General features: G+C 60.9%; 1 protein-coding gene across 1 annotated transcript in view; it reads left to right on the top strand.

Annotated features, from left to right (window-relative positions):
* The first annotated feature begins 5,327 nt into the window (after positions 1 to 5,327).
* The window catches only part of SLC12A7 (solute carrier family 12 member 7), a 67,346-nt gene continuing 46,850 nt past the window's right edge, over positions 5,328 to 25,823 (top strand). The window contains exon 1 of the mRNA XM_057540503.1: positions 5,328 to 5,625. Within this exon, the coding sequence (XP_057396486.1) occupies positions 5,529 to 5,625 (97 nt within the window). The 5' untranslated portion in view covers positions 5,328 to 5,528. The remainder of the gene's footprint in view (positions 5,626 to 25,823) is intronic.

The following is a 25,823-nucleotide window of genomic DNA, read 5'->3' as shown; positions in this document are numbered from 1 at the left end:
CCGCCTGGGCTGAGCGGGCCTGCGGGGGGCTGTCTGCGCCGCACTGGCCAAGGGGACACGAGGACCAGCAAGCCTGTCCCTCTGGGCGGCAGGCGCTGAGGCACCCGGTCTGGTCAGGCGCCGCCCTTGCCCATCAGCCCACAGCTGCCCAGGGAGGAGGGGGGTGTGGACGCAGCAGGCCCTCCGCCAGGGCTCCCAGCAGCGTCCGCGGCATGGGCACGGGCCTTAGGAGCCTCTGTCCTGCCTGGTCCGGGCCCCACGTCCCAGTTCCGATGTTAGCGGGGCAGGTCTGCAGGCCTGGGGTGGGGGGTGGACCGGGGCCTGAGGCTGAGGGGCTCCAGGGAGCTCAGCCGCCGCCTCCTCACCCTCTGTGGGCCTGCCCTGCATCTGGGCTCTTGGAGAGGTGGGGTGGGGGGTTGCTGGCCAGGGGCCCTCCCCCCCCCCACCCGGCGTCTCCCACCCCCATCCTGCCCTGGTACAGGCCGGTTTCCACCGGATCGGATTTGGGTTGGCCCCTCTGGTCCTTCTGAAGCCGGGGCTGTTATGCTGGTGGGGCCGGAGTCCTGCAGACCCGCAGGGTTATGCCTGGAGGACTGGAGTGCAGGCCTCTCGCTCTGAACTGGAGGGAGTGTGCTTCGTGGTGTCTTTGTGTGTCTGTGTGTGCGTACTGTCTGTGTGTCTGTGTGTGTGTGTATGTTTGGCTGTTCGTTGATCAGGGGGTGAAGAGTTGACCCCTGAGCCTTGGGAACTGCTCCGGCTGGAGAACAACTGAGGACCTGACGCTTCCAGCGCAGGGCCCAAACTTGGAGGGTAAAGCTCCTTCATGAGTTGGGACCCAGGGGACCCGGTGACATGAAGGGGACGAGGCCCAGAGCCGACCTCAGGCTCCACCCGCTGTCCCCCCTCTGCCAGGCGCCAGAAGGGAGGCCCTGGCCCCGACGCTTCTGTCCGTGGGGAGCTGCTGCCCTGTCACCCTCTGTGACGGGCCCTGTGCCGGGCGTGGACCCGGGGAGAGCCCACCTCCCGCCCTGACGGCTGCACGTGTGGGCCACGCCTTCATCCAGGGCGTCGGCCGTAGTCTCTGCTCGAGGTGCGTTTCAGGGACCCGTCCTGTTTCTCTGGCTGCATCGGAGCTTCCCTTCGGGAGCGAGGCTTGTGAGCTGCCGTCTGGGCGGTGGCGGCCCAGCCCTGCCAGGCACGCTCCATCCCCTGTGGCTTCAGTGTTTCCGGGAGCGTGGCCGCGTTAATGTGTAAGTGCCGACGCCCAGGGGCAGCGCTGCCTGGAGCAGAAGCAGGGCTCGCGGGCTTGTGGCTCAGCGGCTGAAGGGCTCCTGCCCAGGGATCCGTACCGTGGCTTAAACCACCCCAAGGCGCGCCCCTCGCTTCTCTTCTTGGCTACCCAACGTTCAGCTCAGGTCTCTTCCGGGGAGGAGGGGGTGAGGCGTCATGGGTTTTGAGGCACCAGCTCCCTTTACGCATCAAACTTTTCTTTAAATAGAAGCTTTAATACCCAAATGAGAGAGTCAGGGCCCAGTGTCACAGGCAGCGGGGCAGGGCCTCGGCCCCTGACGCCTGGGTGAGCCTGGCTCCCAGCATCCACACTGCCTGTCCTGCACGTGGCCAGTGCACACCGGAAACAAACACGAGGGTGTCGTGTTCGGGTGGCTACCGCAACGTCCTTCACCCACCGGAGGCTGCGAGGACAGGCCAGCTCCACAGCGGGGGGCCCCTGCAGCTGCCCCGCTGCCAGGACTGCCTTCCTGCTACCCTGCTGCCCTGTGCTACCCGCCTGGCCCCAGCTGCCCTGCCCTTGCCTCCTCCCACCCGGCCTCTGTCCCCATGAGCAGGGCTGTGCCTGCAAACATGGGCTCAGGCTGGCGTTCTGGATGTGTGTCCACAGTGCTGGCTACCAGACCAATATGTTGGGGGTGGAGGGTGGACGGTAAAAAGGTAACTACAAACACAGGGTTGAAAAATGCAACTGTCAAAAGACAGCCCACACTTGGGAGGAAACATTTGTAACTCACGTGTCTGATAAGGGATTAGTATCCAGAATATATAAAGAGCTCCCACAACTCAACAACAACAAATCCAACTGGTTAGAAAATGGGCAAAGGTCTCGAATAGACGTTTCTCCACAGAAGATATACGAATGGCCAGTAAGCATGTGGAGAGATGCTCAACATCACTGGTCACCAGGGAAACACAAATGAAAACCACAACCAGATACCACTTTTTACCCATTTGAATGGCTGTTATAAAAAAATAGAAAATAGCAAGCATTGCCCAGGATGTGGAGAAATAGCAACGCTTGTGCGCTGCAGATGGGAATAGAAGTTGCTGCAGCCCCTGTGGAGAACAATTTGGCGATTCCTCCAAAAATTAAACATAGGATTACCACCTGACTTAGAGGCTCCACTCCTGGGGATGCACCCAAAGGAACTGAAAGCGGGGGCTTGGACAGACACCTGTACACCGTGTTCACAGCAGCCCTGTGGAAACAGCCCAGGTGTCTGTCGATGGATGCGTGCGTGCGTCCACAGAATGCGGTCTCTACGTGCGGTGGGATGTGGTTCAGCCTTAAACAGGAGGGACATTCTGACGCCTGCTACAACATGGGTGAACCTTGAGGACATTATGCTCAGTGAAATAAGCCAGACTCAAAAGGACAAATCTTATAGGCTTTTGCATAGGTGAGGTCCCCCGAGCAGCCAAATCCGTAGAGACAGAGAGTAGGATGGTGGGGGCCGGGGGCTGGGGCAGAGGGAGCGGGCGTCAGTGTTTAATGAGGACAGAGGGTCTGTTTGGGAAGATGAGAAAGTTCTAGAGATGATGGTGGTGATGGTTGCACGACCACGTGAATGTACTTACTGCCGCTGAGCTGTGTGCTTTTAAATGGCTGAAAATGTTGTTTTATGCCATATATATTTTACCACAATACCAAAAAATACCCAAAAAATGCAAACAGGAGAGAAGGGCTGGGCTGAGAGGACAACTAAATTCTCCCCCAGGCCCTGTTCCTCCCACAGAACCTTGGTCTCTTGTCTTCCGGGAGAGGCCAGATTGATTAAATCAATTCACACCATGCAGGCTCTCCCAGGAGTGGTCCTTTTTAATCTAAGTAACTCTCTGCAGGGTGCAAGTTCAGGCCTCTTACCAGCGTGTGTTTGTCCAGGGACCTTCCTGTTTCAAGTGACCTCCTGTGTGGCCCTTCCTGGTCCTGGCAGGGGAGGGGGGCGGCAGGTCAGGACGACCCGGGCCACACTGCCACCCCTGACCGGCTCCCCGTGGGCCTCGGTCACCCAGCGGGAACGGGAGGGCGTCCCGTCAGGCGCCTCCCCCCACCCACCCCGGATGCCCGGGGGTCTCTGCAGACTGGACCCCGTTAGCTCCAGGGCCGCCCTCAGCAGGCGGCACAGACTGGAGTCCCTCCTCCCTCTCCCGCTGGCTGCTCCCAACCACAGACAGGGCCGGCGGCCAGATCTCCGGTTGAGGGAAGGGCGGGTGCTGGGTGCTGGGTGCTCTGGGGCTCTCGGCCTCTGGGTCCTTTCTCGCGGCCTCAGCTGTTGTGGGTCCTCTGCTCAGCGACGGGGAGGTGCTGCTGCCTGCTCGGGGTGCAGGGAACCTCCCCGCTCAGAGTCGGCCTGGGGGGCTCTGGTCCCAGCTTCGTGCCCTGGAAGGGCCTGTGCGCCACACGCGAGGTGAGACCCAGCAGGCGGGCGGTGCCCTGGGTTGACTTGTGTGCTGTCTTGACCACGGGCAGGGAGCGTGCGTGTGTGCATGCGTGCCTGCGTGTGCACGTGTGTCTGTGTGCTCCTGTGTCTCTGTGTGCACGAGTGTCCATGTGTGCACGTGTGTGTGGCGGCGAGGCCCCTGCGAGGGGCTCAGAGCCCATTGGTCCAGGCAGCCTTCCCCTCCCGCCATCCAGCCGCCCTCCGACCTCTGTGGGGCTGGCCGGTCCTTTCGGGCGGCCTCTGAGGGAGGTAGGTGTGTGGCGCTGGCCTCCCTGCCTCCCTGCCTGCAGCTCAGGGAGCCGGCGGGGCCCTCAGGTGGGAGAGTGGGGCGGGACCCCAGAAGAGGCGGGGGGTTTCACACTCCACACGGCTCAGAGCACCTCCAGCTTTTTTGGGGAGGGATGCCTGGGGCGTCCCGGAGCTCTGTGGGCGGGCTCCCCTCCGGGGCTGTGGGGACGGCCGCCTTCCAGGGGGGCTGCGGGGGTGCTGGAGGCTCCTGGGGCAGGCGGGTCACACGCCAGGCCTCCCTCGGGGGAACTGGCGTCTCCTGATGCACAGGACCGCACCCTCCTCGGCCCCTGCTGGCCTCCCCCTGCGCTCAGGACCCGGCACCCACGCTGCAGTGGGGACAGGTGGGTAAAGTCCGTTTTCTTCTCTGGTTGTCGAGCTGCGTTTGTCTGCCCTGAGCTCCACACACGCTGCCCAGAGAGCGGGGGCCCCCAGGAGAGCGGGGTGGGTGGAGGGTGGGCCCCGTGGGGTGGCATCACATGGCCAGTGGTCCGGGGCGGGTCAGCGGGCAGCTCACTGCCAGGTTTTCTGGGCAGTAAGTTCAGCCTGGGGGAGGGGGGCAGAGAGAGAGACAGAGACAGAGAGATGCAGACGGAGAAGGCGGGGGCTGGGGAGAAGGGGGGAGAGCACTCCTTCCTCCTCCGTTAGGAGGGTCACCGGGGTTTGCAGCCCTGGGCCGCTCCGGCCCGTGGAGCGTGTAGGGACCGGTCAGTCCAGGTCTGTGTGGGGTGGCCCCGTCCACCGGGAGGGTGGCCGGCCCCGCAGGGCCCGGAGGCTGAGCAGCGTGACTGTGGCTGAGTGTGGCTGGGGTGAGGCTCAGCCCCGAGGCCCCGGGACCACGACAGAGGCCGTGCCCAGCTCCCGGGTCTGCAGGGCGTGGCCGTCGCTCCAGGCAGTGACCACAGCCCTTGACCCCCGAGAGCTTCCGACTCACCTCACGGGATGGGACTTGGGTCTCCGAGTTACAGTGACTTCGACACAGTGAACGTTCGTTTTTCTCTCACCGTGTGGCGCGGGAGGCCATGGTGACATGCATTCGTTCGTTCATTCCTGTGAGCCCTGTACCCTGGGCGGAGGTGTCCTACAGAACGTCTGTGCTGTCCCTATGGCGGCCGTTGGCCACAGGTGCCCCTTGACCGCTTGAAACGCGGCCAGTGCAACCCAGGAGCTGGATTTAACTTTTTAAATGTTTAATTAATTTAAATTTAAGCTTAACTGACCACGTGTGCTTAGCGGCTGCTGAGTCGGACAGCCCAGGAGCTGGGCACACAGCAAAGGAGAAAACAGAAGCCCGGGGCCTCGGGGCTTCCGTCCAGGAGATGACAGGTGGTGGACCGGGGCAGCTGTGACACCGTGACATCGTGACACTGTGATGCTGTGACACCGTGACGACCGTGCTGCGGACTGGCTTGCGTCCCCAACGTTCTTCTATCGGAGCCCTGACCCCCAGGACCTCAGAATGTGACTGTCTTTGGAGACGGGCCTTTAAACAGGCAATTAAGGTAGATGAGGTCACTAGAGTGGCCCTCGTCGCACCTGTCCCTACAAGAAGAGGAGCTCAGGACACAGACACACACAGACGGACGACCACGTGAGGACACAGGTGCTTGTTGCAGCCTCCGTCCCCGTCAGGCGGGTCCCTCTCGGCTCAGCCTCCTCGCCGACCCTGCTCTGTGCCCCCGGCTCTGCTCTGCCCTGAGCCCCCAGCCGGCCCCCGCCCCCCACCGGCCACCTGAGCCCTCCCCCGGGCCGGGCTCCTGTTCTCGTTGCCTGGTAACCCGAGCGCTCCTTCCCCCTGGATTAGACTGAGCAGAGCAGGCGGTAGCGCGCTCACGAGCAAAGGCCGTGCCGGGCACACTGGGCAGCCGCTGAGCCCTCGTCCCCTGTTACCAGAGGCCACCTCCCTGGGGGGGGCGGGAGGGGCCGTGAAGCCGGCAGGTGAGGCCAGCGGCCCACCCCCATCCCGCCCACCTGTGTCCGCTGGCCGGGGGTGTTGGTGCGCCGAGGGGACCAGACACAGATGTGCCCGTGTTCAGAGAGCGGTCAGCGTTTGCCCCCGGGACCTCAGGTCCCTGTGGTGGCCTGCAGGGCGCGGGCACCTGCTGCACTGCACGCCCTCCGCGGGGTCCCGACCTTCACACCTGCCGGCTCCTCGCCGCCCTGCAGGGTTTCGCCGTCCGACGCGCGTAGTGCCTGCAGGCCCTCACGGCTGCCCCTGGTGAGAGCAGTGTTGCCACGGGCCTGCTGAGGGGGGCTGCCTCGGGACGCCGACCGCTGCAGGGAAGCCCCGATCACCTCGGGCTGAAACGCTGGGCGGGAGGGGTCTGTGCCCGTCGCCTACGATGAATTGAGACAAGGGTGCGCCGGGGGCCAGGGCGTGTCTGTGGCCAGAGGTCTTAGCTGCGCACTTCCTGGGCCTGGTGGCCGGAGGCGTGGGCATTCAGGGGGTCCTGGAAACGCGCTTTAGGGGCAGATTGTGAGGGCCTCAGAACGTGGGGGGCTGGGACGACGGGGAGGGGCGCTCATGGATGCACGTAAGACAAGCAGACCCGCGGTGGGGGACTCAGGTCGCAGATGCGGAGTCTGGCTGCCCAGGGGTCCAGCGAGGCCTCTCCGCCCGTCTGGGACCACGTGTCAGAGCAGCCTTGTCTGCTGGGCGGGCCAGGCCTCACTGTCCCAAGTCTCTGCCGGGCTGTGCCCCCCACGGGGGCAGCCGGGGGCTAAGGGTGCTGCCTTCTGCATTGCCCACCCTGCGTGCACAGCCCTCGGCTCCTGCTCTGGGCGTGTGTTTGGGGCCCGGTTCTGAGGCTATTAGTGGGCCGAATGGTGGTCCCAAAAGATGTGTCTTTGCCCTGACCCCTGGTACCTGTGATGGGACCTTACTGGGAAAAGGGTCTTTGCAGGTGTGATTAAGGGTCTGGAGATGAGGTCATCCTGGGTTACCCGAGGGCCCTGAATCCAAGACACGTGTCCTTAAGAGACACAGAGGGGAAGAGACAGGCCCCCAGAAGAGAGGCCACGTGAAGACGGGGGCAGAGGCTGGAGGGACGCAGCCACGAGCCCAGGACTGCCTGGAGCCTCAGAAGCTGGGCGAGGCCGGAAGGACCCTCCCCCAGAGCCTCCGGAGGGTGCGGCCGGCGACACCTCGCCATCACACTTCCAGCCCCAGAGCCGGGAGCGTACGTTTCTGAGTTAAGCCACCGGCTCTTGGTTCTGGGTCACAGCAGCTGCAGGACCCTCACACGGGCTCTTAGTGGTGCCAACGGGGGCCAGGTGGGTTTGCCTGAAGGTGTCTCGAGCTCCCTGGGCCCTGGGGAGGGGGTGGGTGCAGAGGAGACGAGGCACAACGCCTGCTCCTGCCTCGCCAGACTTGCGAGGGCGTCCCCATCGTGTGGCATCGTCGTGGCCACCGTCCAGGGGTCTTGCGTGTGCTGCTGCTCTGGGCACCTGGTTTGGCCTGGGGGCAGCACCACCGTCTGCATCTGCAGAGCTGGAGGGGGAGCGGGGGGCAGCAGGGCCCAGCCTGGACCCGCAGCCCGTCCTGGAGCGCCCACCCTGCAGCCCAGGAGCCCTGCACGTCCTCCCCGAGAACCACGGACCCGCCTTCCCTAGGGCTCACAGGGCTTCCTGAGGCGGCCCCAGTGTTACCCCAAAACTGGGTCCGCCTCTTGGTGGGTGTTGAGCCAAAAGGCACAACCGAGCCAGAGAGCGGGAGAGGAAGGATGTGTTACTACTTGCAGCAAGTAAGGAGAACGCCCGGGATCTTCCCCAAAGCAGCGTCTCCCCGAAAAGCAAGATTGGGGAAGGTTTAAGTGAACGGTACACGCATATCCAGGAAGGGGCTTGAGCAGAGGAGAGATCAGCACAGAATTGGGGCAGGTGGACGGAGTCCGAGCTTTAGGTGACTGCAGTCGGGAGGGTCAGCGTCATGACTGTGTCCTCCCCCTGGGCGGGGGCCTTAGTTCCTGCAGGGCCACTCAGAGACCGGAGCAGATTGTGGCGTACGTCCCTCGAGGAGCAACTAGGGATGAACTGAACTGTCGTTTCCTGAACTCTTGTTCTTGACTGCTTTTCCTTTGTTCCTATGTTCCCTCACTTGCCTAAAGATCACTGATTACCGAGACCTGCCCAAGGGCAGGCACTGTGGCCAGGCTTCAGTGACGAAGTGGCTTAGGCCAAAAAACGGCTTCTCTGATGTCAAGGAAGCCGTGCCTGGTTCTCTGTCTTCAGGGACCCCCACACTGTCTGCTTACACCAGGAGGAGGGGGCTGGACCCTGCTCCCAAGCGGCCCTGGAACCAGTGGGAGGGGATCGTTGTGTCCTGGAGCCGGTGGGCTGGACGGTGAGAGAGCGAGACTGAGGGGTGACCTGAGGAGCTCACAGAGGCTGCGACCTGGCGAGTGGCGGAGCGCCACCCCCGAACCGGTGCCCTTCAGCCTCGCCACCCCCAGTGCCACTCGGTGATCGACAGCCTTCAAAGCAGCCCTGCAGGAGGGACCCCCACCAACTCCCCATGACCAAAGCCCCCTCCCACACAGACCCTTGTTCAGACCCAGGGCTCCATCCCCAGCACCTCGGCTGAGCGCCCCTCACGGTGTCCACGGGGACACGGCACCGAGCACAGGCCGTGACCGTTCTCGCATCAGCTGCTGCGTTTGCAGGGACAAAGTTGTCCCCTTGAATTCAGCGGGGCCATGTCCATCCCTGGGCCGCCTGTGTCCTGTCACCGCGGGCCCTCCTGTCACCGCGGTGACCGCGGGCTGCATGAAGTTGGCTCACATTTGGCAACAGACTCGCTTTGCCCGGAAGCTGGTCATGACCCAGAACCTGTGGGGCGAGTGTCTAACCCGCCCGCTGCTGGGGCAGCACGGGGGCGGCTCCAGGGTTGCCAGTGATGATGTCAGGAGCAGACGGGACGCGGTCCTGGGGATGCGGGCGGCGCCTGCCCCAGGCTGAGGCCACTGCAGCGGCCTCGGGCGCGGAGCGCATGCGTGTGAGGAGCTGGGGAAGGACCCGCGGGGGCCATCTGCCCAAGCAGGGAGGTGGTGCATGGGTGGCCGTGGGTGCCTCGTTCTCACTCACTTTCATTTGAAGGCAAAGGGTGCTCGCGGGGCTTGCTGATGGCAGTTCCACCACGTGCGGTGGTGCCGACTGGCGCCTCTCGTGGGTGACGGGCTGCTTGTGGGCGAGCCCTCCCCACCGGAAGGCCCTCGAATCGGTGCAACCCCCCAGAGGGAGCGGCCCCGCCGCCAGCAGCTTCCAGTCCTCGGAGGGGCCCTGCGTTGCCCAGGTAAAGCCTGGTTGACCCCGGGGGGCACCTTCACTGGCTTCAGAGGCCGGGAGGGTGTGGGGCCCGGCAGAGGCCACTGAAGGCCTGAGGGGGCCGGGCAGGACTGGGTGACCCGAGCACAGGGGCTGAGGGTGGCAGGAGGACCTCGGGCTGGCTGAGGCCCCAGAGCCGCCCAGCACCGTGGGGTTGCCCCGTGGAGAACAGAGCTGTGGCTTCTCCCCAGAGCGGCGTCTGCCCGGCTTCGTAAGCTTCAACCTGGTGATTATCCCCAACCTGAAGGCAGGTCGCGAAGTGGGGGTGGGAAACGTCCCTGGTCTCGGAAACGGGGCCGGGGGGATGGATTGCCTACCGTGTGCGGGGCGCTGATCTGGCTGCCGGGGGCACGGCTCAGATGTCGGTGCCCGGCCCTCTCCCCGCTCCGTCCTGACTGTGGGTCCCAATGGTGCTCTGGAGTGAGAAGGGGGCCTCGGCTGCAAGGGCCACCTCCAGGAAGATGTGTCCTCGGCTGCCGAGTGCAAAGGCCCTGGGGCAGTGCCGGCTCCAGGACGCGGCTGCGGGTCTGAGGGAAGACCTCCTGCTGAGCTTGCGGGGTGAGGGGGTCGGCCCCGCCAATCACTTGTTTGGCAGAAAATCCCAGGCGGGCGAGGGGGGAGAGCGTCCCAGCCGAGAGCGGGACCGGTGCCCTGACAGGGGCCGTGGCCCAGGGAGGCCGAGGGGGGCTAGAAGGGGGCGTCCCACGAGGTTGGTGAGGGGAGCGCTGACCCTCTGTGGTTGGTCCTGAGCTGGCAGGAGACGCCGCTGACTGGTCCTGACCATCGGGGCCCATCGCTGCTGAGGCTGCGGTTTGGCTTCTGGGCTGGCGGCTGCAGAGGTCGTGGGCCGAGGAACCGTGGTCACCTGTGGTCTGGCTGCTGTGCACTCGGTGTCTCCGGGGCAGGTGACGGGGCTGCGTGCGGAGCGGGACTCGAATGTTTCGGTTGTTGGCACGTTTGTAGGTTTCCGGAGGGGAACACGTGGCCCCGCCTGTGTGGGGTGGACAGCCCTGCAGTAGAGGTAGAGTGAGCTCAAGGGGGGACCCAGGGGAGATGGAACCTCGTGATGACCAGGGGAGAGTTGCCAGCCGGCCGGTGGGGCTCACCGAGAGGCACTTAGTCCAGAGCAAAGTCCCTGCAGCTGCAGGCACCCGGGCGTGACTTGAAGGGTGAGGCCTGGGCCTGGGGACGCGGGTATCAGCCTCCGCGGCAGACCCGCCAAACAGCAACGGGAGAGAGCCAGGCTGGCCGCCAGCTTGGAGAATTTGCACCCCCGACCCGTGAGCTGGCCAGGAGGCCCATGTCGACCGCTTTCTCTTTCACTCTCTGGGCCTTGATCGCCTCTCTCCCAGGTCCCTGGCCTCCTTGCGACTGGAGGGTGCGATTCTGTTCCGAGGAAAAGTCCCCACGGATGCTGAGTCATGAGTCACCCGTGGCGTAAGTGGCAGAGCAGCTCAGTCCCCAGACAGGCCCCTGGGAGGGTGTGAGGAGCTGCTTTCACCCGGCCGGACGCGGTCACAGCCCCGGCCACAGCTGCGGTCACGGCCGCGGTCACAGCCATACAGCCAGGCCCTCGGCGTCTCGGGGAGGCCTGCGGGTCTGGAGAGGGATTCTTCCTTTTCCCCTGCGGGTTCGTCGAGGTGGTGGAAACACACCCCAGACACAGGTGCCCTTTGCCCTCGTCCTCCCTCCAGCCCTGGGGCCGGGCAGGGCGGGCACTGGAGGCCGTCCAGCTCTGCCGGTGCCCATTCTGTTGTCCAGACCCCGCTGTTCCTCTCTCCAGGCCCCCCTCCCGGCCGCCCCCGGCTCACCGCTGCCCCAGGGGTCCCACACCTGCCCCAGGGGCACAGCCCCACACCCTGATGTCCAGCTGTGACGCTTCGCCTGCCTTCCCCACCCCCTCAGGGACCCACTCATCTCCTGGCCCTGGGCAGCAGTGCGCGTCTAGCCGGGCCAGGAGGGACGCCTGCGGTGAGCGGGAGACCAGGCCAGTGCTGGCACTCCTGTTGAGCACATTCACATTGTTGTGCAGCCATCACCACCATCCTCTCCAGAACTTTCTCTTCTTCCTAAACCAATACTGTGCACCCGTTAAACACTAACTCCCCCTCCCCCTCCCCCGGCCCCTGGCCCCTGGCCCCACCATCCTTCTGTCTCCAGGAATCTGACTCCTCTGGGTCCCTTACGTGAGTGGAATCCTACAGGATTTGTCCTTTTGTGACTGGTGTATCTCACTGAGCATAATGTCCTCAGGGTCCATCCATGTTGGAAACTGTGTCGGAATTTCCTTCCTTTTTAAGGCTGAATAATGTTCCATTGTATGAATGGACCACCTTGTGTTTATCCTTCATCTGCTGATGGACACTTGGGCTACTTCCCCCTCTTGGCTATTGTGAATATGCTGCTGTGAACATGCGTGGACATACATCTCCTCGAGACCCTGCTTTCAGTTCTTTGGGATCGGTACCCAGGAGTGGAATTGCTGGGCCACACGGTAGCTCTCTGTTTAATTTTTGGAGGAACCTCCATTCTGTTTTCCACGGCGGCTGCACCACTTCACGTTCCCTCCAAGAGTGTGCAAAGGCTCCCATTTCTCAACATCCTCTCCTGTTAGTCTGTTTGCTTGATAATAGCCACCCTAATGGGTGTTGAGGTTTTCTAACACGCTGGGAACGTGTGCTGCCCCAGATCAGGGAGCTGGGGCTGCCTGGGGACCAGCGCTGTGGTTGGCTCAGAGCAGCGGCACCTGCACGTTCGGCTGGCTCTGGCGGGCTGTCCCGAGAACAGCCGCGGTGCCCGGCCGAGCCGCTCTCCCTGCTGCGCACGCGCACCTGAAGTGGGGGTGGGGGGGCGACTGCCTCCGCCTGCCTGTCACGTGGTCGCTGCCTCGCGGTCTGGACGTAGCTCGGCTCACCGGGGGTACCCGGGGAGGTGACTAGGGTGGCAGCCGAGCCCCCAGTCTCTGACTTCTTTGAGGCTCCACCAAAGAGGAAGCCTGACAGCCCAATCGGAAGCAGGAGCCTCTCCAGGAGGCCCTTCTAGCCTCCTGCCCGCCCCCGCTCTCTGGGGGATGCCACTGTGTAGACACTGGTCAGCGATGACCCCCGGCGCAGCTGGGACTTCCTGCCTGTGCTCTGCTCCCAGGGGGCACTTTCTAGTCCGCCCCCGACCCCGCCCTCACCCCCGACCCCCACCCACGGCCCACGGCCCCGCCCCCCTCCCGACCTCAACCCCCGACCCCCAACCCCGTCTGCAAGGTCCCGTCCCCTACGAAAGAGATGAAAATACGCCCCTAACTGCTGGACTCCTCTGGCCTAATCGTCCCCCCAGGGGGCCTGCGGGCCAAGTTCCCCGGGCTACTGGAGAATCTTCCACTCAGGTCTGAAGAGCTGGAGGCCGAGGCCGCCACACCTCAGGGGCAGGGCCAGCTTTGTCCATCTGCACCTCCACCCTCACCCGGGCAGGGCGGGCAGGCCGGGCAGGCCCAGCCCGTGGCACGGGCACCATTACGTTCAAGCTCCAGATACGCACAAATAATTCTTAGGGCGAGCAGCGTGTGGGACACACGTACCAAAGAACCAGTATTGACTGGAAAACTGAATTTGACCGAGCGCTGTGTGTTTACCGGCAACCCCCATCGGTGCCCTGTGACCGTGGACGTCGTCCTAGAGCGATTCAGAGAGGGCTGCAGCCACCCCTGACCCCGCCTCCCCAGGAGACCCTCCGAGACCCGCAGGTTGGTCAGGCCCGGTGCGCACGAGGCCCGGGTGCGCCCTGCGCGAGCGGACTTTCTGTTTCTCCCAGTTCCGTGCAGCTCCTGTGCTCAAGCCCTGCCGGCGTCACAGCCAAATGCTCGGGGGCTCCTCCTCCCGATACCAGACCCCGGGCCGGGGAGCCTGACGTGGGGCTGGGAGCTCTCACTCCTGTGGGAGCACCTCTGCGGCGTAATTATTCTCCAGTTTGCAGGTCCCCCTGCCCTGGGGTATGGGATCTGGTCATATCGCTAGTGCACCCTTCCCGCCGTCTCACTGGGTTTCTTCCTTACGTCCTTGGATGTGGAGTATCGTTTTGGGTAGACCCAGTCTTCTTTACTGACGTTGTTCAGCGGTCAGTTGTGATTTTGGTGTGCTCGTAGCTCGGGTCCTTCCGCTGCACCGTCTTGTCTCTGACCCTAGAGTGATTTTAGGACATGTGGTGCCCCCAGGCCCTGGCGGGAAGGAGGCTGGGACCTCGCGGGAGGGGCCTGAACGGGCGGAGGAGCCGGGCAGGGGAGGGGGCGTCGGGGCAACCTCAGGGAGCGGGGAGATGCCCGAGGGGTAGTCCGGAGAGTGGACCGCGTCTCCGGGAAGAGAAGGGAAAGAGGAGGAATCAGGTCGGTGCAGCAGGCTGAGTGGACGGTACCGGCACACCGTTCGTCCCTAAATCTCCACCGTCGCGCTTGGGAAGCTGCGCCCAGGTGCCCGCCCGTGTGCCCAGGAGGCCTGGCTGCGGCTCGGGGCTGGAGTCCGGCCAGGGCTCGGCTCGGCTGCCATCCGCCCAGAGTGGACGTGGCGCTGAGGGTGGCGGCCCCAGGCGGCACCTGGTTATGGACGAGGATGGCGAAGTGAGAGAGGGCAGGGACTGTCCCCAACCCGGAGCAAGAGTGGAGACCCTGGGCTGGCCGCCTCTGCTGTCCTCAGGGCCCAGGGTGACCACCGACGAGCGGGTTGGCCATCTGGGGCTGTGTGTGTCCCGAGGCTGGCGAGAGGGGTCATGAGTTTCCAGAACCTTCCACGTGTGGAGCCGACACTGGCCTCCTCCTCAGCCCTGCAGCAGGGCTCCAGCACTGAGGGCGGCGTCCAGGCCCCGGGCCTGCAGGTGACCGTCGGGCGGGTAACGGGACAGCCGGTAAGGGTCAGGGAGGACCGCGTGGACAGGGGCTCCGAGTCACACCTCGTCCTGCTGCCCCAGCCTGTTTCCATGGGAGCTGCCTTGTCCTTGGGTCTCCCTGGGCCGCTGTCCTCCATGCCAGGCCCTGCTGGTCACCCCTGGCTCCTCTCAGATCCTGCCAGGAGGCCGGGGGTCTGGGGAGGAGTTCCAGAAGGCCTCAGTCCCACCTCCCATCCTTACTTACTCCTGGGCCCTCCCCTTCCTGCCGACCCCCCAGCTCGTCTCAGGGTGTCTCCCCCCGCCACCCCGGCCCCCAGACCACCCTCCCTGGACAGATGCCTGCCAGGCCCCTGGCCCCCGCCATCTGGCTCCCTGGCCTGCACCCCTCAGACTGGCCTGGGGGTTCCCCTTGGTGAGAGGAAGCAGCGACCAGGGCCCTTCTGAGCTCCGCCTCCCCCATGCCAGGCTGGGCCGTGTCCCCTCCCGGCCCCCTCCCCTGTCGCCCCTGGTGGCCCTCGTCCTCTGCCTCCCCCCCTCCCCAGGCGGCCTGGAAGCCCAGGGTTCTCTACTGGTGCCCGTCCAGGTGTGTCCGAGGCTGCAGGTCCAGGGATGGGCGGAAGCCTCTCCCCTTCTTCCTGCTGTCGACGCGAGGGCACCGGGCAGAAGTCTGGGCAGGTTTGGGGGGGTGGGAGCCCTGAGCCGAGCCCCTCCCTCCCTCACTTCCCGCCAACCTCCGCTATCCTGCCCCTTGAAGTTTCCCCTGACGCCACAGAGGTCCCTCGGACCGGCGCTCACTGAGGAGGGGGCACCTCCTCGCGGCCAGCCTCCCCCGGGGGCCCCGCGGGTCTCCTGGCGGGAGCAAGTGCCGTGGCCTCTGGAGGGTTCTGGAGCTGCCAAAGCTGGCCACCTTGATGGGGCAGCAGAAGGTCACCAGACTAGACGTGTGTAGACCAAACAGGTGCAATTTTCGGTGATTTTCACTCTATTTTCTGAACCACATCGAGAAATAAAGTCATGGAGGTAACATCAAAGGCTTCCTGGGCTTTTTAACTTTCCTTTTCAGGGGAAAATAGCATCGGGTGCCCTGGACTGCCCTGGCGTGGACGTCCCTCCCACGTGGGCTGACCCGCCTGCAGGCTCGCGGCCCAGGAGTCGGGTGACAGGGAGCAGCACAGATTCCCAGCCTCTGACGACAGCCAGACGTCTTTTCCTTCTGAATCACCTGGTTTCGGGGCAGAGGAATAATGCAGCGCCGTGGAAGCGGGGCTGTCTGGCATTTGTGAATGTAATCCCAGCCAGGATCTTTTATTTCCTTCCAATTTAATCATGTCACTTACACCCCACCAGAGTCAGGCTGTAACTTTCCCCCAAGACAATGACTCCTGGGTGCTCTCATGTTTATTCCGTGGCAGTTTTGGAGGCCCTGGCCCGGCCCTGGATCGAGGCCAGTGGCATTTGGGGTGGAGGCGGCCAATGCCGGCGGGCACCTGGAGGCCACCCCCTCCCCACCGCTGGGGACCCTGGAGGTGAATCCATAATGTCTTCTTACCATCCGTATCAAATTCTTAAAACTACTGCAACAAATGATACAAACTGGTAGCTTAAAAAATACAAATGTGCCCTCGCGCAGTCTGGAAGCTGCGAGTCCTAAATCAAGGTGTGCGCTCCCTCCAGAGGCTCCGGGAGGACCTTTCCCGCCTGGTCCAGCTCCCAGGGCTCCAGGCGTCTCTGGCTTGCGGCTGCATCTCTCTGCCCTCTGCCTCTGTTGACGCTTGACCTCCTGCCCTGTATCTCTCCTCTGGTGTCTTCACATCTCTCTTACAGCCACCAATTGTGCTGGATTAGGGCCACCCTAACCCCTACCACCTAACCTAAACTCACTTGCCTCTTCAATGACCCTATTCCCAATACGGCCAAGTTCACAGCTGTTGGGCATTAGGGCATCAGCGCATCTTTGGGGGACCCAGTTGGACCCACCACACTGCCTTTGTCATTTTCGCAGGCTCTGCCGTGCTGACCACCTTTTCTCACACGTTTGCTAGGCTGTATTTTCATTATCATTTAATTCAAAATATTATCTGCTTCAACTGTGGCTTCTTCTCCAGCACATGGGTTTCTTGGAATGAGTTGCTGAGCTGCAGGCACCTGGGGGTCCCCATTACTTCTCAGGCTGATTTTCTGCATGTGCCTCTGGGGTCCAAGATGCGGCTCTGTTATTTCACTCTTTGAAATCAGTTGAGATTTGCTCTATGGTGCAGACCATGATCCGTTTTGCTTACTGTTTTAGTGAATTTGGGGAGAATGGGGGTCTGCGGTTGGTGGGTGCGTGTTCTGGAATCTGTCAGTTAGGTCAGTCTTGTTACCTGCGTGGTTCAAATCTTTATCTCTACAGCTTTGGGAGTTTTTTTGGTCCACTTGTCCCATCGTTAGGGAGGCATCTCAGGCTCTCTGTCGGAGTGAAGTGTCTCCTCGTTTCCTCTGTCACCCTGCCGTGTGGGGCTCTGTCACGAGTGCAGGGGTCGGGGGCTCCCCTCCCAGTGGGTCTCCCTCCACCGCCTTCTTTGGTGTCAAGTATGTAGTTTTTACTCCTGTGCTGTCTCCCGTTAGCTGGTCAGTCACACGTCCTCCTGTTCTCGGTGGTGTTGCTTGTTCGGGGAAATTAGCACTTTCCACACAGCCCAGGAACCCAGGACTCCCCCCACCTCTTGGGCGCCATTGCTTGTGTTTAACCCACCGATGTATTTAAGGTTTTGCGCGTTTAAACACTGACCCCATGGCCGTTGCTGGCTTCTGCGGTCCACGTTCTGACCCATTTCCCTATGTCCTTATGCTTCGGTTATTCTGTGTTTTCTGTGCTTCTGTTGAGAACCTTATTCTAGCTGCCTTCAGCTTGGGAAGAACTTTCTGAGGTTTTGCTTGTCTGGAGATGTCTTTATTTCGCCTTCCTTTTTTCAAATTGAAATATAGTTGATTTACAATGTTGTGTTAGTTTCAGGTGTACAGCTCACCCACATGTGAACACACACACACACACACATATATATTTTCTTTTTCAGATTCTTTTCCCTTGTGGGTTATTACAAAATACTGAGTATAGTTCTCTGTGCTATACAGTAGGTCTTTGTCGTTTATCTATTTGATACATAGTAGTGAGTACATGTTAAATCCCAAACTCCTAATTTATCCCTCTCCCCGCTTCCCCTTTGGTAACCATAAGTTTGTTTTCTATGTTTGGGGGTCTGTTTCTGCTTTGTAAATAAGTTCATTTGTATCTTTTTTTTTAGATTCCACATATAAGCAATATCATATGATATTTTTCTTTCTCTGACTTACTTCAGTTAGTATGACAATCTCTAGGTCTATCCATGTTGCTACAAATGGCATTATTTCACTCTTTTTTATGGCTGAGTAATATTCCATTGTATATATGTGCCACATCTCCTTTATCCACTCCTCTGTCGATGGACACTTAGGCTGCTTCCATGTCCTGGCCATTGTAATTAGTGGTGCAATGAACATTGGGGTGCAGGCATCTTTCCTTCTCAACTACCGCATTTGCTGGCATGGGCACCTGGCGGGCAGCCGCCTTCCCTGGGCACCTTAAACACTCTTCCTGTCCTCTCTGGCCTCGTCCCTCCTCTGACTGCCTCCCAAGCTGAAGTTGCACGTCTTTTCTGGTTCTGCTTTTTTGACGTGCATCCCCTTTCCCCTCGGGAGCCAAGTGTAGCTGTCAGACGGTCTCATCCCTGATGTTATTTTTCCTCTGTGCTCAGCACTCCTTTGTATCACACAGTTTGGCCCCTGGACTTTGGGAGAATTGTGCTCTTGCATTGGGCACAGGTTGACTTGGCGGATTCTGAGTGACCTTGGCCTTCAGTGGCAATCAGAGCTTATTTTTAAAACGTATTTTTAACTCATTGCCCTGAGAAAATAGAAATTAGTGGCTTGCAGCATTTACACACAAAAAGCTGTTCTCTGTAAATGCAGGATGTAAGTTATTCTTACTAGTGCAGCCCTCTCTGCTCTCACAGATTCAAGCCAAATATTTAAGGTTTAAATGAGGTAAACTGAGAGATAGTTATCTAACTCAGAAACTGTTAATCAAACATACTTGCCTTCTCCATGTCCTGGCTGCTGTAAATAGTGCTGCAATGAACATTGTGGTACATGTCTCTTTTTGAATTATGGTTTTCTCAGGGTATAGGCCCAGTAGTAGGATTGTTGGGTCATATGGTAATCCTATTTTTAGTTTTTTGAGGAACCTCCATAGTGGCTGTATCAATTTACATTCCCACCGACAGTGCAAGAGGGTTCCCTTTTCTCCACACCCTCTCCAGTATTTGTTTGTAGATTTTTTGATGATGGCCATTCTGACCAGCGTGAAGTGATCCCTCATTGTAGTTTTGATTTGCATTTCTCTAGTAATTAGTGATGTTGAGCATCTTTTCATGTGCCTCTTGACCTTCTGTATGTCTTCCTTGGTGAAATGTCTATTTAGGTCTTCCGCCCATTTTTTAACTGGATTGTTTGTTTTTTTGGTATTGAGCTCCATGAGCTGTTTGTATATTTTGGAGATTAATCCTATGTCTGTTGTTTCATTTGCAAATATTTTCTCCCATTCTGAGGGTTGTCTTTTTGTCTTATTTATGGTTTCCTTTGCTGTCCATCGACAGATGAACGGATAAAGAAGATGTGGCACATATATACAATGGAATATGACTCAGCCATAAAAAGAAACTAAATTGAGTTATTTGTAGTGAGGTGGATGGACCTAGAGACTGTCAATACAGAGTGAAGTAAGTCAGAAAGAGAAAAACAAATACTGTATGCTAATGCATATATATGGAATCTAAAAAAAAAAAAAAATGGACTGATGAACCTAGTTGCAGGGCAGGAATAAACAGGTAGACATAGACAATGGACTTGAAGACAGGGGGTGGGAGGGGAAGCAGGGGCGAAGTGAGAGTAGCATTGACATATGTACACTACCGCATGTAAAATGGATAGCTGGCGGGAAGCAGCCGCATAGCACAGGGAGATCAGCTCAGGGTTTTGTGACCACCTAGAGGGGTGGGATAGGGAGGGTGGGAAGGAGACGCAAGAGGGAGGGGATATGGGGGCATGTGTATGCATATGGCCGATTTGCTTTGTTGTGCAACAGAAACTAACACAGTATTGTGAAGCAATTATACTCCAGCAAAGATCTATTTAAAAAAAAAAAAAGACACACTTCCCTTCTCTCTCTCTCTTCATGGAGCAGAAGAAAGCCAAGAAAAGGAGGTGGGTTTGGTTCAGTTTGCCAAGCGGATTTGAAGTTTAAAGCCTGGGGTGGCGGCTCAGCCTGCTTGGGAAACGGTTGGCAGAATCGGCTGCAGCCAGGTCTGTGTGTCCGCGGCCCCCAGACACGCACACGTGCGTCCCTCAGAGGCTCCTGTGCGGAGGTCTCAGCCCAGAGCCATGCGGGGCCCCAGCCTGTGGGCGGCAGGTCCTCTCCCTGGGCCTCAGGACCGTTGGTGTGACCTTGGGACAGGTCCCGGTCACTTTATCTGTGCTGTGGGTAATAATAGGATAGAAATCACTGCCCTGGGCGCTGGAGGGTGACCTGCTTATCTCTGGGCTTCAGCAGCTGTTTAATTTAAAAGATTGTAAAGTATTTTTGTCTCAGTGAGTCTGGCGCATGCCACCAAATGTGGCAGGTCCAGGGAAGCACCCAGCAGAGGGTCAGCCCTTCCCCTCCAGCCATGGAGGTGCCGCCTGTCCCCTCCCAGGGCCGGGGTGGCGGGGGCGGTGTGCATGTGTGTGCACCTCTGTGTGATTCCTTACACAAAAGGGAACATAGTTCAGATGCTCGTGTTTCTTACTTAGATACATACCCCGGACAGTGTTCCCCACCACTCTATGCAGGGGAAAGCATGCACTAAAGCAGATAGTCAAGAGGTGGAAGCAACCCAGGTGTCCATCGATGGATGATGGACAAACACAATGTGGTCCATTCAGACCATGGACTACACTTCCGCCTTCAGAGGAAGGACATTCGGACGCAAGCTCCAATGGGAAGAACCGTGAGGGCTCTGCTGAGCTGGCCGGGAAGGGACGGGCACCGCGCCTGTCCCCTGTATAAGGACCAGGGGGAATCAGGTCCAGAGAGACGGAGACCAGGGTGGCGGGTCCCTGGGGCCGGGGAGGGGGCGGGGAGCTAGGGTTTAATGAGTTTCGGTTTTGCAAGATGATGAAGAAGTCCCAGAGATGGAGGCGGTGATGGCCGCACACCCACGTGGTGGAAGGTGGAACCGAGGCACAGAGCTTATGTGAGTGAGCACGGATCTGAATCTGGCAGAGTGTTTGTGCGGGCCCCGCCCGCTAGGAATGGGGGGCTTTTGTGGAGACAACGGGGCGACTTGATGGGCCTCAGCCTGGGTGGGGCTCCTTGGGGAGCCCCCTCTCCGGGACGGTGGCTCTGTGTGACGGGGGCTCTCGCGCTTGCTGCTCTGACTCTGGCTGGGCTTCTGTTTGACGTTTAGGCCACCAGGGCACCAGAGTGACCCCACGTAGTGGCCTCCGGGATTAATTATGGTTGCCAGTGTGAGTGTTCCTGATGCCACTGGGCTGTCACTCAATTACAGTTAAAATGGTTAACTTTATGTTATGGGTATTTTACCACAATTAAACAAAATTCATTTTTTTAAAAAGGGAAAGAAAAACTGAAAGGAGTAGACGGTTTGATGCGTTTCTGGGCCTGCTGTTAAAGGCAGGCCTGGCAGCAGCCGTGGCCTGGGCCACAGCCCGAGGTCCCCGCTGACCTAGGGTGACGCTTGGCGGGTTCGAGGCTGCGCCCCAAAACCTCAGCTGGTCCTTACCAGGCCTGCGAGGGGGTCGGAGGTGGGCGCTGTGTCTGCCCGGTGACGGACTCCAGGCTGACCCAGTGGCCCAGTGGCCCAGTGGCCCTCCCCCGTGGGGGCTCGGGGCTCGGGGAGCCGCGTGGCTGCCGTTCCTGAGAGACAGAGTAGGGATGCTGGGACCAGGGGAGCCAGGACGGCGCAGCCCCACCCCGGCCACAGGGCTGTGGTGCCCGACGCTCAGCCTTCCTGAGACCCCTCAGGAGCTTGTAGGAGTGGGGCGCGAGGCGGGGGCCCCGCCCAGGACTGCCGCGGGGACCCAGAGGGTGTCCCCTGCTGAGCACGGTGAGCCCAGAAAGGGTGGGAAATAACGGAGGCTGCGGCTGGGCTGGGGTGGCAGGGGTCTCACCTCTGAGACAGCACCAGGCAGGGCAGTCCCCTGAGGAGGCTTAGAGGCCCTACTCAGCTGCCCCAGGGTTGGGAGTCTGGGGCACAGACCCCCCAGGTGACCAGCGACATGCCTCGGGCAGACGCTGGCCAGAGGAAGGCAGACGTCCTCCCAGCCCGCGTCTTCCGTTTTCCCCGTCCACACAGCGCTCAGCGCAGCCGGCGGCCCCCTGTGCAGCCCCCATGCCACAGCCCGTCTGGGAGATGCCTGCAGTCTGCTCCCCTCAGGCCTGGGCCCCAAGCTGGCACGACAGGGCCTCCCCACGCCACTGCCCCCTCCATCCGCCTGCTGCCCGGGGCCTCCTTCCCCCAGGGCCCACTCCTCGTGCCCTGTGCCTGGTCCACCTCCGTCCTCCAGCCTGGGGACTCGCCTCCCAGACCAGATGGACCTGCTGGTTCGCGCTGTGTGTCCAGCCTCGGCTGCAGTGCTGGGGGATGGAGCGTTGAGCTGATGAGGGAACTGGTCAGTGAAGGAGCCCACGCTTCCCCCAGAGCCTTGTGACCCCCACCCTCTCACGGCCCCCACCGGGGACACCGCTGCCCCGGCCCCTCCCAGGCTGCGTGTGCACGTAGCTGTCCTTCCCTAGGAGAGCTTCCACTGGCTCCCGAGGACACCCGTGGGTGTGCGGCAGGGTTCACCCCTCGGGGCCAGGCGAGGTCCCGACGACAGCGGGCTCACGTCCAGGAAAGGCACAGCCCCGTCCCAGCCCCCATAGGCTGTGTGACATCTAGCAAGTCACACAGCCTCTCTGGGCCCCACAGAACGGGTGTCTTTATTGTGCCCGCGGTTGGTTGTCTTTTTTCTTTCTCCGTGATTAGTTGAGGTCACCCGCACGAAGACTCAGAGCAGCCCCTGACTCAATGAGTATCAGGGACAAGCCCTGCTGGGGGCTTGTGGGCCCTTGGGGCCTGGACGCCGGCCTCCACCCTCCCCAGGAGGCTGTGAGCTACTTGAGGGGAACAGGCGCCGTGCTCTGACTGGGTGGGGAACTCGGCGCCCGCCCCCATCAGGGCCTCCTGCCGGCTGGGCTAAGCAGACCGTTGTCTGGGGACCGAGGCACCGCTGATGGGCGTGCGCCAGCCAGACGGGGCTCCGATGCCCGGCAGACGGCTTTGTGATCTAACAGGTGTTTGCCGGCTGCTCTTTCCTTGTTGACAGAAGGTCGGGACAGAAGCTGCCAGGAAGATGAGGGATGCGGACCTGCCGTGATTCAGGGGTGCGGTGACAGCACTCCAGGGGGGTGGCAGCCGCGTTCTTCCCTGCGAGTTGCAGACGGGGCTGGATGCCACGGGTCGGTTTGAGCCTGATTCTGACTCAGAACACCCCTCGGAGCCCTTCTGTCTTTCTCCTGTGAGGGATGCACCCACCATGCCACGCCCTGAGCGTTCTGTGCCCAGGGATGCCCGCGCAGCCCCATCCAGGTCAGAGCGGGGCCCGGTCTGCACTCCAGACGCCCCTGCCTGCCTGGGAGCTGCCATTCTGGCACCTGGCCATGCGCTGGTCTTCCTGCCCTGGAGCGCCTGGTGGGCAGGACGGTGCGGCCTCCTCTCGTCCCAAGGCCGCGCGCATCCCACCCGATGCACGCGCCCTCCCGTTTGCCCGTCGCTGTTGATGGGCATGTGCGTTGTTCACAGCCGGGCCGACCCGATGGTGCTGCTGGGACCGTCCTGGGGTGTCTCTGGTGCACACACGTTGCTGGGTGGTGACGGAGCCGGTTTTACATGCCCGGCGTGTCAGGAAGTCCCCACGTCCCGCCCTGGCCTGCACCGGGCCTTCCTGCGGTGGTGGGTGGACCCCGTCCCTGGAGGGGCTGCCTCACCTCCACTGTGGAGTACACGCCCCCCCTTCTTTTCTCAGTGGTCCTTATACAGTCCAGACAGGCCTGGGTCGGTAACACGGCTGGCAGCTGCCTTGGGCTCTGGGGCCCACTTTCCTGCCCTTGATGGCGTCCCTGAGGAGCAGTGGCTGACGCTGCTGAAGACCACGTCGCTTCCTTTCATGGAGCGTTCCAGGCCACGAAGGAGTCCCCAGCCATCACCTTTGTGTACTTCTGTGTTCACGAAGGAGTCCCCAGCCATCACCTTTGTGTACTTCTGTGTTCACGAAGGAGTCCCCAGCCATCACCTTTGTGTACTTCTGTGTTCACGAAGGAGTCCCCAGCCATCACCTTTGTGTACTTCTGTGTTCACGAAGGAGTCCCCAGCCATCACCTTTGTGTACTTCTGTGTTCACGAAGGAGTCCCCAGCCATCACCTTTGTGTACTTCTGTGTTCATGAAGGAGTCCCCTGCCATCACCTTTGTGTACTTCTGTGTTCACGAAGGAGTCCTCAGCCATCACCTTTGTGTACTTCTGTGTTCACGAAGGAGTCCCCAGCCATCACCTTTGTGTACTTCTGTGTTCACGAAGGAGTCCCCTGCCATCACCTTTGTGTACTTCTGTGTTCACGAAGGAGTCCCCAGCCATCACCTTTGTGTACTTCTGTGTTCACGAAGGAGTCCCCAGCCATCACCTTTGTGTACTTCTGTGTTCACGAAGGAGTCCCCTGCCATCACTTCTGTGTACTTCTGTGTTCACGAAGGAGTCCCCAGCCATCACCTTTGTGTACTTCTGTGTTCACGAAGGAGTCCCCTGCCATCACTTCTGTGTACTTCTGTGTTCACGAAGGAGTCCCCAGCCATCACCTTTGTGTACTTCTGTGTTCACAAAGGAGTCCCCTGCCATCACTTCTGTGTACTTCTGTGTTCACGAAGGAGTCCCCAGCCATCACCTTTGTGTACTTCTGTGTTTCGCAGCCCTGACTTCAAGCTGTGCTCCTGCAGGCCTCGGGCCGCCCCGATGGCCTCACGGGATGGCCAGCCCTGGGGCCGCCCCACAGGGAGCCCTGAGAGCCAGCCAGGTGGCCAGGCTCCCTGCAGCCCCAGAGAGACACACGGCACTCAGGGGTGAAAGGGGAGCCTGGCCACCACATCAGCAGAAAGGGCCCACGTCAACCCCAGTGCCACGTGGAACCTGACAGCTTTCAGTGGGACCGCAAGGCTGGGAACCACCTGCACGTGTGCCAGGCTGGGGTGGACAGGATTTTGGAGGGAAGACGGAGCAGCAAAGGGGAGCCATTGGGCCTGAAGGGAGGCCAGAAGCATTAGAGCTTGAAGCTGGGTGCTCCCGTCCCCGCAGCCCCTGCCCCATCCTGGCACAGGAAGCCGGGCCCGGCCCATCCTGCCCATCCTGGAAGTCCCTGGGGAAGTCCAGAGGGGGTGGCTGTGTCCCTTCCCTGCACCCTGAGATGTGGCCTCCTGGGGAAGGGTGGGAGGACCCCTGCCGGCGCCCTGAGCCATCTCGGGCCTGGGGGTGTGTGGCAGGGGAGCCCAGGGGACTGGGGGCTGGCGCGGAGATGGCAGGGTGGGTGAGATACACGGCCTGGACCCCTGATGCCCTGAGAGTCCCCGCTTGTTCCTGAGGCTGGGACTGGCTGCCGGGGTCCTGGCGCACTTGACCATGGGTGAGACGGGCAGCGTGGTAGCTGTACGTGGACAGGAGTGGACGGGAGACAGTTTCACACGCACGCATTGCCAAGCAGAGGCGTGCGCTGCTCCCAGCGTTTCCGTGGAGCTGACGGCCCTCGGGGGTTCTGGGGAGCACCGTGGGTGCTGGCGAGGGCCTTGGGCGTCTGGGCTCTGGCTGTGGCCCCCAGGACAGGGTTGGGGAAGGCGGCGGCGGTGACCGTGAGTCTGGCCTTTGCATCCCCGGATCCCAGTTGCTTGAAAAACGCTGTGCTGTCAGTGGTGGTTCCTTCAGCCTCCCTGGTGAGACTTAAAATGTCCTGCGAATCAGAGAACGAATTCTTGAAGCTCGCCTAGAAGGCCTTCGCCTCCAGCACGTATGGTCTCAGGTGAGGAGGAGCATTTGTACTTTCCCAGGTTGAATTTTCACATGCCAGACTTTGGTTGCACAAAAACGGGTCAGGGCCCTCCTTGCCGGACCAGGTATAAAATGCGGCTGCACCCTCTTCCGGACCGCCCAGCAGGCGGGAAGGTCCGCCGCGCTCTTCTCTGACAACCGGGAGCCACCACTTCCTTTCTTCGAGAATTAAAACAATAGGGGCTCTGATCACCGAGGCTGCGGGGTTCCCGGGAGCTGGGCCTGCCTCTCTCCCTGCCCCGCCCGCGACGGATCGGACCCCGACTCTCTTCCCTGTAAACCAGGCCGAGGCTCGCCAGCTGCCCAGCCGCACCGGGAAGAACCCCCAGAAATGGTCGGCGTCTTCGGGGTTTCAGCTCAGTGCATTCTGAGTGCCGTTGTCTGCGGTCAACCTGTAGCCGACGAC

Source organism: Balaenoptera acutorostrata, chromosome 2 (assembly GCF_949987535.1).
Source record: "Balaenoptera acutorostrata chromosome 2, mBalAcu1.1, whole genome shotgun sequence".
Taxonomy (NCBI): domain Eukaryota; kingdom Metazoa; phylum Chordata; class Mammalia; order Artiodactyla; family Balaenopteridae; genus Balaenoptera; species Balaenoptera acutorostrata.
Note: the sequence above shows the minus strand (reverse complement) of the source record. Positions and strands in the feature narration are given on the sequence as shown.